Source organism: Ixodes scapularis, unplaced genomic scaffold (assembly GCF_016920785.2).
Source record: "Ixodes scapularis isolate PalLabHiFi unplaced genomic scaffold, ASM1692078v2 PGA_scaffold6__148_contigs__length_123643588, whole genome shotgun sequence".
In the NCBI taxonomy this organism is placed as follows: domain Eukaryota; kingdom Metazoa; phylum Arthropoda; class Arachnida; order Ixodida; family Ixodidae; genus Ixodes; species Ixodes scapularis.
In genome coordinates this window covers 48,389,579-48,403,499 of record NW_024609881.1, presented here as the reverse complement: position 1 = coordinate 48,403,499, position 13,921 = coordinate 48,389,579, and the positions used below count along the sequence as shown (strand labels likewise).

Here is a 13,921-nt window from a genome sequence, read left to right as displayed (position 1 = left end):
ACCGTTTGATGAAGGATCGCTCGCTAAAGCGAACACCACTCGCTGAAACTAGGACAAATCGAGCGCACATAATGGCAACTAGCTCGCAGGAAGCAGATGAATCGAGACGATCGAGACCTTTGGATCATGGCGGGTTCTCTGTAGTGCCCGCCGCAGCTCTAGATGGCGTAAGCTATCGTTGAATTCATTGGCTTGAGACGCTATCGCTGGAGCCACACATCGAACCATCTATCCAATCCCGACAGGCACGAAGAACTCGAGAAAACGCTTTAGAAATAGCAAGCGGAGCAAGCTAGAAGTGGGGGCGGTTATTTGGTCTTTGCATCCGAAGTTTGTGCTTGCCTGTGGAACGTTTTGAGGTGTCTCGACGAGTGCTGTGAAGTCTGAAGCAGTTGTCAGTCACGGTAAGGTTTCGCATTCTGCTTATGGTTGGCTTGTGGTTGCTCTTTTAATTTTGTTGACACGCTTTTGACCGGAGAACAACACACCAGCAACCTTCAGACAGATGGACGCGCTCGTTCTCTGCTTTTGAACATGTCGATTTCTGACAGAAAAATGTGTATTTCTTGGGGAGCAGTGGTGCGGAAAGCACAAATATTTCGAAACTAACATTAAAAAAAGTGATCAAATTTGATTTTGATTTTTTTTTAATTTTTATTGTATTTCTTTTAGTATTTTTAGACAAGCCCGTCGTAACCCCACCACCAAAAAAAAAAAATTCCATTTTTTTTTTTTTTTTTGCGGAAAATGAGTGATTTTATTGCACATCGGGGGCCGGACGCTTGGCCCACCACTAGCGGTACGGACGGCAAACATTCACGATACATCCTTATGTCATTCAAATGTCAAGCGGTTTTCGGAAATTTTCAGTGGGAAAATTGGGGCCGACGGAGCCACGAGTATGCAGAGTGATTGAGGTGAAAGCTGCAAACTATACTCGGTTCATCCCTAAGCTGAGACTGCAGTGGAAGCCACATCCTCGTTGGACAAAGTATGAGCCAGATTTTTCCATTGAAAAATAATATAATGCTGCTTTTGTGATGAAGAATAAACCGCATGTAAGCGATTTGGCGAGCGACGAGACAAGCGACGGCGACCGGCTTTGCTGTCCCCCGGTCATTTGCGTGACGAGGCAAACCGCATGAAAGCGACTAAGGCGATAAGCGACGTTTTCTAGAAATCCAAAAACGGAGCGACGCGACGAGTGACAGTGAGAAATGTTCTTAGCTCGTCGCAGACTTTTGTCGCCGTCGCTCGTCTCAGCGCTTGCTAACTCGCTTACATGCGGTTCCTTTTTAACAATCGCACTGTCAGACTCCGGCGGCGGTCTGGGTCGCTTCATTACAAAAATGTTAACCCACCCGTAAACGTCGCTTCGCGGCGACACTCTAAAACGGGGTATTACAGAAAAAAAAAAAAAAAAAATCGAATCTGAGCTGCCGACGAAACGATATGTCGAAACAATAGGGAATTGCAGTAGACCGTTCCCGCAGCCCGCTAAGCACCCGGATAGCGCTCCGTAATCCGCCACAATTTACCTTGAACTATGCAGAGAAGGCTGGCGCGCGCATGCGCAGCTGCGGCGTTTTTTTTTTTCGGGGATACCGTAGCGGAGGGGAAAAACGGTCTACTACAACTCCCCATTAAGCAGTTTTCGTAGCTCGTTTTTGCTGTCCCGCAACGCACAGTCAAGGCCGTCGGAGCGCAGCCGCAGTAGTGCCTTCCTCGGTGCGGAGGGCTTCGCGGAGGGAAAACGCGGTCTACGTAAACTCCCTAATCCGTCGAAAAAACATTGCGTGTCAATTGAAACGTCGTTCGATGAACTGATTGCCACCGCTGCGCGACTACGCGCTTCGTACTGCAAGGACGCTGTTCCGCACTCATTTCGCGTTCAAACGCCTCGAGTCAAAAGGTCATGCCCGTCCGCTGCCTCCGCAATAGTAGGACTTTCAAATAGGCCAATTCGATCTCCGAAGTTTCCCCGTGGTTTTACACAGCGCGCAAATCCCAGTACCCAGGACCTCCCCTGTGGCCTCCAGGCACACGTTCGCAGTATGGAAACAATGCAATGCCCAAGTTACAGGTCCTTTAACCGCAGCAACGAACCGCAGTTTGCCACTGTCGCTCGCAAATTGATTATCTTCAGTTCGTGCATTGAAGGAAATCACATGGTCCTCCGCTGACTCGTAATCGTGAGCCATATGCAAGAGAACACAGGAGCGCGTGGTGAACACATTTTTGAATGTCGTATTCGCAAACGAGTGGAGAGAGTGGTGAAGCCCCTTCCGCGCTGCCGTCACTTCAGGAGGGACGGCAGCGCGGAAGGGGCTCCACCCCCCCCCCCCCCCTCCCCCTCACCACTGACTGCTAAAGTTCCCTGATACTTCATGTTACAACTAACCACAACCAATACAAATGAGAAAGCACATTTCCCTGAAACAAAATGGCGTCATTCAGTTCAGTATTGTGCTGTGCGCCTTCATTCGCTTCCTAAAACTTACACCGTTACGCAGTCGACGCTTTAAAGACTAGCTGCGTTCGATTTACCTGCACCTTCTGGACCGGTGCAGAAAAGTGTAGGACTTCTGGTGTGTGTATTGAGGTACGACCGAAGGTACACCGCCCTACACTTTTCTGCACCGGTGCAGAAGATGCAGGTAAATCGAACGCAGCTAATGTCACTACTTGTAGGTAAAGTCTCTAGATAAGAGCTTCCTACAAGTAGCGACATTTTTTGAAGCGCCGACTGTGTGACGGTGCAGAGTTTAGGAACGAATGGCTGCGCACAGCAGAAGTCTGAACTAAAGTCCCTAGATAAGAGCTTCCTAGAAGTAGCGACATTCTTTGAGGCGCCGACTGCGTGACGGTGCAGGTTTTAGGTAGCAAATGGCGGCGCACAGCAGAGGTTTGGACTGAATGCCGCCATTTTGTTCCAGCGGATTGTGCTTGGTCATTTGTATTGGTGGTCGTTACTTCTCAAAGAAGTATCAAGAGATTTGACTTGTAAGAAGCTCTTATCTATGAACTTTACTGACCGCCTCCTGCATATCGCGCGTCACCTAACTGATAATGAGGAACATAACGAGGCACCGAATGCTCACGACGACAAGAAGACGGCATTTTTATTGACGCCTGCCAATATAACGCTCGGACAAAAGATAATCTATACACGAGCCGTGCCGAGAAGCAAAGCAGACTTGTGCCTCGACGCTTGTCCGTTCAAACACGTTTGCACGTAGCGTGATTTAGCGCGTCGTAGCACCACCGGTTTGGATGACGTATTCCATTCTGGCAGGCAACGAAGCGGCTTGCATGAAGGACGTATCGTCTAAACGCGCTGCCACTCTTTAGTATCGCTTTCCAAAGTTCCTCGGCGTTTGCGATGGCCAGTAAAAGTTTCGAGAGATTCACTTTCGTGTGACCCCACTTATGTTCAATTATGTTTAAATCAGCACCTTTTAGGTGGGACCGGACATTTCATCGAACGCCGTTTCGTCGAACGCCGTTTCGTCGAACGCCGTTTCGTCGAACGCCGTTTCGTCGAAGCCGTTTCATCGAAGCCGTTTCATCGAAGCCGTTTCATCGAAGCCGTTTCATCGAACGCCGTTTCATCGAACGCCGTTTCATCGAACGCCGTTTCATCGAACGCCGTTTCATCGAACGCCGTTTCATCGAACGCCGTTTTATCGAACGCCGTCTTACCGAACGCTAGGGTGGCATTCCCGCTTTCTAAAGCTGGTCGGAGGTGCCCATCCCGGGTTCTGGAAGTTTTTGACTTGCATCGCCGCTGAACATCAACTGACAGAAGGCAAGCTGGAGGCGATGTTGAGTTCCCAAGAGCCTCCTCGCCAGCAGAAGGCCATAGCATGAGAAGGTCCGCCTTTTTTATAAAAACCGACGGAGCATGGCTGGGGCGGGGGGGGGGGGGGGATTTTTTGAGAGGAATTGCTCGTAATTTGAAACGGTGAATGGTTGTCGCACGAGCACATGAACCCCCGAAAGTTTTCAAATAAAATTTTGAAGTGACGTACTTACTTTTGTCTTCATTGAGTCTTAGAACTAAAAAAAAACACACACAAAAAAAAAACAATGTTTCGTTGTAGTTTCATAAATAGCACATCAGCTTTAGCTAATGCAAGCTTCGGGCAGTAAAAAAGTATCAAAAGAAAGACATGAGAGGCTAGGAGGCTCACAGTAAGGGCCTTAGCTCACAGGGCTGAAGTTGTTGCGCCTGCGCAAAACCTAAGTCGCATTCTGGCCTCCATGAGTTGGAGTGCGCTCTTACCGGCAGTGCAGCTTTTTAATTATTTGTTACAATACCCTCAAGTAACATCGCGTAATACAGAGGGGTTGAACAGATGAGCACAATATGCGAAACAAACATAAAAATCGGTACAAATATCTTCATGGGTTACTTGCAGCAAAATAAATTGTAACAGCTACAAGTTTGTACATTAAAAAACCTGACGATGAAATGGGTGAATGACACGAAAATGCCATCGATCCGTGCATAAAAGAGCATCTTCACACTTTTTATATAAGGCATTCGATGAAACGGCCATCAGCGATTCGATAAAACGGCGTTCGATGAAACGTACATTTTTCGATGAAACGGCGTTCGATGAAATGTCCGGAAACCCCTTTTAGGTATTATGCAAAGGCTCACCCCTCCTTGCTCATAAAGAAGGGCCGTCATATCTTTGGCCGTATGAACAGGCGACATTTGTTGGGAAAGATAGCAGCCGTCTGGCCATGGTCTGTTTGGAACAGGGGTCTCCAAATCCCGGCCCATGGAAGCAGGCCCGGCCTTACATCATCAAGCGCCCTGGGCGAACTCCGGCAGTGGCGCCTCCCCCCACCGTCTCTTTTTTTTTTTTTTTTTTTTTGTTATACGCCCCTATTTGCTAGGAATAGCATCACGTTGTTAGTATACATGTGAGTAATAACCAAACTAGAGCGTTTCGTCAGACGATAACCGCATTCCAAAAGAGGGCGCTGTGTTCAAATAAATAAAGAAGCTAAAATAATTTCAAAACGGGGGCTCGGCGGCGCCGCCCTATTGATGACGCCCTGAGCCACCGCCCAGGTCGCCCACCCCTGGGGCTGGCCTTGCACGGAGGCGTTCTCGCCGGCCCGAAGATGGCCGCGGTCTTTCCAGTGACGCCCGGCCAGCGGACCGCTGCTCCGAACACGCAAATAAGTTCGAAAAATAACAACAAAACGTCGCCGTCATGCGGGGGCAGTCACCTTCTTCTACACTGCGCAGACTGTGAGTGTCGCCTCAACTTTATTAACGTCATCATCATTGGAAGCGGCGGGAATCAATGCCGGAGGGATTCTAAACTTAGACCATCAAAAACGAAGGGGCGAGCCGATGTGTCAGGCAAACATCGGTTCATTTACATTGGAAGGAGATTGCCTTCTTTGACACATGGTGATTGCACCATGATTAAGCTGTTTATCGCTGTTTCTTGCTCCTTTCAATTGAACGTATCAGTTGAAAGTCGGCGCTTCTCCTGTGTCTTTCTATTACTTTGCGTCCTCATCGTTTGTGCGCCTTGTTCTACTTTTCGATGTCTACCCCGGTAAAGTTGTGCGCACAAAAAAATTCTATTTATCTTTTATATTACCGTACCTGATCTGCGTCGCTAACTTGCGAAGAGAATGACGGAAGCTGGCTCGAGCCAGCACGCGCCGCAGGTTTGATTTTCTAGATTCTACCGACGCCATGAGCAGAAGCGGACATTCGATATGTATATTTGTAAGTATAGACTCTTTTTTATAAAGGAGTGTATCTCTGCCCCAGGCGCTAAGAAGGTTAATTAACGGTGACGCGCGCCAGTGCAAATAAAACATACGGTTAAATTCGATCGCTTCGATAACAGCAGATTTCTACCATTAGAGACCACGTACTGCTACGCACACGCAGAATGTAGCAGAAAACTCTCGCGACAAGTCGCAGCATGTAATGTGCATCGAGGTAGCAATTGGGTCCAGTTGGTTCATGGTCACCTAAAGAAGCGCAGACAATACAAGGACGAGGAAGCAGATAGACAAGTGTATCGTTGCGTACTTTAGTGTATGAGCATCCATACTTCCTGACACATCTTGCTTAGGGTTTCCAGCTTTTGGCACAATTATCTTGGCGAGAATGGCCCCATAATGGGGGCGAGGGTATGCAGGCACGCACAGGGGACAGTGCAGCCCGGCGGCACTTCTAAATGGTATACGCGGTAGGCGGCCGGATTGGAAGCTCCTCGAGAAGGACGCTGTGTTGTCACATGTGGTTGCTGCTCCGGCAGATAAATGCAAGTCTTTTTTTTTTTTTTTTTGCGAGTGCGGTATTTGATATGCAACAGGAGATGCAGCGCAGCGCAAACTAAAAAAGCAGCGGTGAACTGTCGGCAGTGGTGAATCATCCGTTCCTTCAAGCCCGCCGATCCGCCCTCATTCCCCCACTTCGTCCCGCAACTAGAATGGAATGTCTGTGCGACACTTCCTTCGAAGCGGACTCTTCCCAAATGATTAGTTGACCTTGTTTTCTGAATCCGTTGCTTGGTTCCTTCGCCGAATCGTCATTTGTCATTTCTTGTGCGGGGCTATGGTTTTTGAAAAACGAGTATTCCCGCGAGCGTAGTTTCGATGTGGAGGGACTATACAACGTATGTCGGACGCATTCACTTGTCGCAACGCAGTGCTCGTTCTTATCGACTGGATATGTTGTTCTGTTTTACACAGAACTGAAATAAACGCCGCACGGATCACCTTTCGCTGTATAGTGCGTACGCTTTATTTCAAGAGTATATGTTTCTCGCGGAGGTAGCGGGGGTAGGAACGTAGAGACGGGTAGACTCGAATAGAGCAACGATCTTAACAGCAACGTAATCACACACAAAAAAATCTAAGATTACGACGATTCATTTTTTTTTGTGCGCCCCACTTGTCATTGAAGTTAAAGCAAGTAGGCAGGCGAGCTGGTCGTCCCACTAGGGCGATAAACAGCAACAAACGACAGGGACACATGACAACGAGCGACGGACGAGTCCGCCGTCCCGCCTGGCGGACGCAACGCAGAACACGGGGTCAAGGAAACTTGTTTTCTAGTGGGACTGGAGTTGTCAACAAAACACTTCAAAATACACAGACGAACAGTCTGGCGACGCGGTTTTCGTGTTTTGCTCTTTGAGCGTAAAACGCGCCGACAAACACGGTGAAAGTGGAGACGATTTCTTTATTTCTTGAATGAAGCTTCCGCTTGGCTTCATTTGGCGTTGGCGACTTTCCGCAAAGAGTCGTGACAATCGACACCAAACTTTTTCTGAACTAGAATTCCCGAATCGTTCCTGTCGTTCAAGGCATTCTATGTGAGCGCCACGAAATTTTAAGATGATTTTGAGGATGTTTTAGACTTCTTATTTTAATGATCGAGGGCAGGTGTTTTTTGGGGGACAATACTGCATCCCGAATATTACAAAAGGTGACGACGAGTCTCTCGTCTGCGAGAATGGCTTTCCGCGGAACGTCGTATCCTACTTTGTGCTTACCTACAGTAGGTAACAATGTCGCCATATTCTGGCAGACTAAACTCCTGCTATATCAACAACTAACGACTAATTTGCTTGTTTGTTTTGTTCTCGTGTTTCCACCATTCATCGGCCGGGTCGTCCTCTTTAAACGTGGGGTAATGTGACGAAGAAGGCAACGGCGCTGGGGCAGTGGCGTGCCTGACCATCACGCGCCAAGCTCCTCGCGCTTCCATAAAATCCTTTCTACCTCATTGAGTGGAGGCGTCATTGTCATTCGCTGCCGGCCGCACATCTTCGTAATAATACTAATGTTATTTTATTGCCTTTACCGCGTTATACTAGCATCTTAACTGTATTAAGGTTATAGTATTACTTTATACAAAATAAGTTATACTTTGTTCTAAGGCAGCTCGAGCCCAAGGGGAGAAGTAGACTGTAAATAGTAAGTTTACTACCCCTGCCACACAGAAAAGTTAATATATTTTGATTAAATGATATGGGGTTTAATCAGCTCGCGGTCTTGAGTGATTATACGGGCGTCGCAAGCTGAGTTGTCGACCTCATATATTCATTCGATCGAAATTACATTCATTCTGCCATGGCCGGTGTATAATGCAAAATTTCAATGACTGCACGCGATTACATTGCTTACATGAGCGTAAGTGACACTTGCTTAGCCGTGTCCGCGTTGACTACGTCTAACTGATTTTTTACTGTGATCTGTTTTGCGGTGTCCAATCACTACGTGTCTCGCCATTTTGTCGAAGTATTTCCGTATGAAATATGCATTCCTGTAGCAATAATTGCGTGGCTCAATATTTTCGACTCAAAACAATCACCATTTTTTTATAGACGTCTTATACGGATACCTCGTGTCAATTAGTACCGAATATTTAGCGGTGTAATATTTTGCCCGTGTAATAAAATATTTTCTAAACCCGTTGCAATGTGCCTCTTTCATTTTAGCTTATAAGACACGCGTATGGGATTAAAAGCGCCTTACGACGGTCGATCCACGCTTGTTCCCTTCGCTTCGACGCGCGCCCCCGATGGCCTTCCTTTGTGACGTCACGAGAAGAACGCTACGGTCTCCTGTTCTAGGAGGTGTTGAGCGAGCCACGGGAGAAAGGGTAGAAGGGTGGGATGAGAGTCAACAGAGCGTACAAGCGGGCGAGGAGGATATCGTCTCTGAGAGATGTTCTTTGGTGAGACTGCTTGCTGCGCTTCAAGTCCAACGACAGACAAGAACCGTCCGTCGTCGATCGAATTGGCGGCGCCTGTCGGCGTTTGTCGCGGGTGTTGGTCGTCGCAGTGGGACAGCATCAGCGACACGGAACTACGTGGTGTCGCCGGACAAAAATCGGTTTGTCGCTCTAGTGGGACGAGGCTTTTAAGGATAAAATAGTTACGTGTCTGTCCGTCCTTTTTTTTATAGATAGAATCGGTGAGAGCGTGTTGGTTAGACATCTTGGTGTGCGAACGCAAAAGGAGACAAGGGATACACAGGGTTGTTATGTCTACTTGTCATGTAGCAAGTAACGTGACTACAGTGGTCGTACATGTCATGCCAGTGATAAATCGCCACCTGTACTTATCGCATCAGCGAGGTTTCATCCTCCATGAACACCCGCGATCTCGAAGCGGGCACATATGTATGTATGTATCCATCTTTTATTTCAGACACAAAAAAGGGTCTGGGGGCTGGGTAAAAGAAGACGAGTTGTCTTCTGACGAGGCTCCAGCCCCTTTTTTACACCACTCGGAGGAGAAACAGGAACACAAACAAAATAAATATACAAAAATACAACAATTTTAAGATCCACTACAGACACAATAACACATAACTGTCAACTTCGAACATATGGCGTGATTCTCGCGAGAGAATCACGCCATATGTTCGCGCCTCGCTTTTTTGTTAAACTAGTGTACCTCCGCCAACCTCCGTAGCTCCGCTTTTCCTCCGCTAGCACCGCGCATGGGCAGTAGTGGGATCGCTCTACGTGACGGCAACCAAGCCCTCACGTTGCCTTCACCGCCATTGAATATGTTCGTGGTGGCAGCGGCGGTTCGACCGCCGGTGCCGCCGCGAGCATTGAGGAGGAATTTTTAGACTCGGGGCCATAAAATTTTCTATGGACGGCTAAAGAGAATTTGCTGGTTAGCAGTCTTTAGACACGGGGCCATAGAATTTTCTATTGGCGGGTAAAGAAAATCGATTAGTTCCCGGCCTTTAGACTCAGTGTCATAGAATTTTCTATAGGCGGGTAAAGACAATTTATTGGTTCCCAGTCTTTAGACACGTGACTAAGAATTTTTTATAGACGGGAAACGAAAATGTATTAATTCCCAGCCTTTAGACACTAAGCCATAGATTTTTCTATAGCTGGCTGTAGCTGTTTTTTAGGATTTCTATGGCCAACCATAGAGGGCCATAGGGGCTGGTAGCCTGACATAGAACTTTCCGTAGACGACCATAGACCATTTTTTGCATGGGATGGTCTCAGGCTAGCCACAGTTTGGTCTACTCTAACTCCGAACAATTGCAGCTAGTGTAACCTCTGTCAGATTTAAGTGCGGTTAGGGGTGACCCTTGGAACTAATGTATAGCACTAATAATTTTTAAAAGTCAATATACTGTTTACGTTTTTACTGATCTTCATGTTTACATTGAGGTGTTGGGATTATTGTCATCGCGTTAAAATGTGGCATTTTTAGCCTCAGTTGCATTTTTGGTGTATCAATGTACTTGGCCAGTAGTTCTACTTAATCGAGCTCCTATTAAGGCAGCTTTTTAATGCTTCCACATCAAAACGCAGAGACAGACAGCCTAGCAGACGGCCTTGACTTGCTGCACACCACGGTGAAGATTGCGAGAGCGGTGAAGTCATGGTTCAAGCGGCAATCCTGGTGGGCTTCACGAGTTTCCTCGACTGGAGGCCTCTAGAATTCACAAGGCCGTTGCCGGCGATCATGTGCTGCAGCCTCTGCGGGGTCGTGTCCAAGTCATCTTACCTGCCTGGACAGTGTTTTCACTCCTTTTGCGGAAAGTGTCACAAACGAGTCATCGAGATGGACAGTCGACAATGTCCGCTAGACGGAACCATCGTGGATCGTGAATCTTCGCAGACCTTCGACTTTAACAATAGCCTCGACGACAAATCGGTGCGCTGTACAAACTCGCGCAACGGTTGCACCTTCGTTGGCCCAGCATGCGAGCTGGAGAGTCACTTCGCAGGGTGCGACTTCCACGTTGTGCCTTGCCCTTCTTGCAAAACTCGCATCCTCCGCTCTGAGATGTGGAATCACGCGCAAAGTACCTGCGTGTTTCGAGAGGTCAATTCCGGTCATACTGAATTCAGTGAAAATCCAGGTTCGTCAAGCGCTATAAACGGCGCAGACTCGTTAATGTCTGCTGTCCAAGATAGCTCCAACCTTATCCTCAAATCAGTGTACGAGTGCGCGGAAGCACTGAAACGGTCCGAATCTCTGGTGACCAACTTAAACACGAGGTCTGAAGACATTAACCAGGTCATCATGAACACGCGGGACACGCTGAACGCGCTCGTTGAAGACCGTGTTCGCCGTGAGGAGTTCGACGTCTGGAACCTAGCTGTTCCCGGCTTCCAATCTGACGACGCCTTTGCGCCTGGATGTCCACGTAGGAACATATTCGTCTTCGATAACATTGACCAGAAGCAGGTTAGGGCAGCTGCTGCATCCGGGTCCCTGTGCTTCGTCGCGAGAACACCCTTTGGGCAAGTTGTCGTTGATGGTTCCCAGGTCTATATGCGCCAAGTATGTAAAGTCGAGGAGGGCGTCTGCAGATTTGAGTTCAGTATGCTTTTTGAGGACACCGGTTGGAACACACCAATCTCGCCGGTGCTGTTTCTGAAACTAATAAGTCAAAGAAATGATAACTACTTGTACTGGCGCTATGGAGCCAACAGTGTTATGCCGAACGTGTGGGTGACATTCCGTCCGTCGAAGGAGCGTTTTACGCAATCTTTCCTCGAAAGTACAAACTACCTGGTGAATGACAAAATTGTTTTTGTTCTCGAGGTGGGACAAAACTCGTACTTTCATCGTCCGAAGGGACGTGCCGCGACATAGCGGAACCTTTCTGAAGGGGTTCAAGACACGCTTACTGCTGCGCACAGCATTTGTTGGAGCGGAAGCGGAGGATTACCCTCCCCCTATGAGCTGGTCAAACAGAACACTGTGAATGCCGTACACGGCAAACAACCCCCCCCCCCCCCCCCCCTCGAAAAAGAAACGCATTGGTTAAAGCAATTCTGATTGTTGCTGCAAGAGTTAGGCTTTTTAGTGAGGACATCAACACGTCTTTGCTCCTAACCATATCGGTGTCGTTTCCTCACCCTTTCTTGTTTTCGGGAGATTGGGGATTGAGACTAGCAGCGGTGGCCTTGACATTCAGCAAAGCATGTGAATGACTGTGCAAACCCACACGATGAGCGTCCTCCAAGCCTCTGTCCAAGGACGGAATCAAACAATAACCTTTCTCCCGGCAAAAAAGAAAAAAAAAAAAAGAAAAATTGTTTTAAAGGGGACTAGGACTGGAGGAAGACCCGCAATCCCGTACATAAAATGCTGTCAACTAAAAAAAAAAAGGTGTCCTGTTCGGACAGGCTTACGTCCTTGGGCAAAGTCTTGAGCGCGCTCACGACATGAGCCTGAACGTAGTCACTCACACGTTCTGCTGGCTGGCCGTCAAGGTCTCCGCTGTTGTCAGTCCCTAACCTGCCGAAAGCCAGGAGGAGGGGAGGGCAGGGGGGAGGGGTAGCAACCGGGGTCAACGACAGCAACTAGGAGGAAAGCCATGCTGTTTGCGTGGCTCCTGTCCTTCCTGAAAACGTACACGCGCACCCAAAACTACGTTGTTGTTGTTTTTTAAGTGGAAAGGGGGGGGGGGGGCGCTTTATGCACAGCTAATAAAGCGTGCCCGCTTTATTAGCTGTGTATAATAGAAAGCGTGTCCTGTTTGGAGAATGCAGTGTCGCCTTGTGCTTGTTCCCAGTAGTGGTTGCTTTCAATTTCAGTCTTTCTTTCTATTCCTTTCTTACGTTATTATGTGAAAGGCTCTATCGGCATTTGTTTAATGTTAACGTTCATGAGGTGCACATCTGCCACACGCCCCCCCCCCCCCCCCCCCCCCCCCTCCCCCAAGACTGCCTGGCTGGTGCGTTCAAATGTCCCCCGAGTTGAGTGAGAAAAATAAGCATGGTAATTAATAGAATTTCTTAAATGAAATTAGCAATTATGTTGGTACGCGAGGTGCTTTAGTTTCCAAATCCCAGGTTTCTCAGACTACATCTGTAGCACTCAACGATCGGTGACAGTAGAGTTCTGGGGAAGCTTCTCCCACCTCTTTCCAATATAGCAGTGCGAACGCTAGAGAGGAGGTTATCGCCTCCCCAGTTATCACTCTGCTAAAGTGAGACGAAGTGCGAGGAGCTTCCCTTAAAATTCTTAACCTGTCACCGACTAGACTCTCAGCCTTGGCTCATTAGGTAGTTTTCGTAGATCGCTTCCCCCGTCCCTCGTCGTGGACGACGAAAACTCAGAAAACTCCCTAATAGGAGTTCTCGTGCACCGCTTTTCTTCCTCCGTCAGGCTTTCCGCAACGCAGACGCCACTACTGAGCATGCACGCTGCTAGTTTTGTCTGCTAAGTCTCGGACCTTGTAGCGTGACGGGCAGAAACGATTTATGAAAACTTTCTAATGTTGCCGGCTCGATGCACGATCGAAAGCAGCTCGAAATGGATTCTTGCGGGGTGTCCTAAGTAATCCTTGCGCTTATTGAGTTTCATGCAATTGGCTGGTTCAAATGTGTTTCTTCTCGTACTCTGAGAAACTGTCGGTAAATACGACGTGCGAAACACTGCAATTGATACAATTAAGTCTCAAACTTGTCCCATTTCTACATTATTTTGCTTTAGAGAATGTGGCCTAGCGGGTCAGGTACACCTGTCTCCTACTTCTAGTTGTTTATACGTTGTAGATAACGTGATAAGTAGGGTGTGTATTTTCCGGTTTTAACCGAAAAACACCGATAAACATCCGTCGGTGACGAAAATATAAAATCGGGTAAAACCGAAAAACACCGGTGGTTGGATATTTTCGCCCCGGTTAAAACCGAAAAACACCGGTCGTCGCACGATTCCGACCTAGCGAAACCCCTTCCCCGTAGAGGTTCGTCAAACGTGTTATCTCGTGGATACTGCATTCTTCCAGTGTCTATACATGGCTTGCACGTGGCGTCAGCCCGCCCTCCTTTCTGGGGGTCAAAAGCGTCTAGTTAACGCAGTGGAAGCTAAGCTCTCACACCGCCTTTGCCCCATTGTGTCGCCCATGGCCCCCTTTTGTGGAAAAATTA

General features: G+C 48.0%; 1 protein-coding gene across 1 annotated transcript; it reads left to right on the top strand.

Moving 5' to 3' along the window:
* The first annotated feature begins 252 nt into the window (after window positions 1–252).
* LOC115327433 lies at window positions 253–13,553 on the top strand. The gene is made up of 2 exons (XM_029988453.4): window positions 253–404; window positions 10,343–13,553. Exon 2 carries the CDS (start codon window positions 10,413–10,415, stop codon window positions 11,634–11,636), a length of 1,224 nt encoding a protein of 407 aa, XP_029844313.3. The 5' UTR covers window positions 253–404; window positions 10,343–10,412; the 3' UTR covers window positions 11,637–13,553.
* The last annotated feature ends 368 nt before the right edge of the window (window positions 13,554–13,921 follow it).

What these genes read in the sequence shown, in the direction of transcription:
- LOC115327433 (XM_029988453.4), top strand. Translation starts at nt 10,413, where the DNA reads ATGGTTCAAGCGGCAATCCTGGTGGGCTTCACGAGTTTCCTCGACTGG.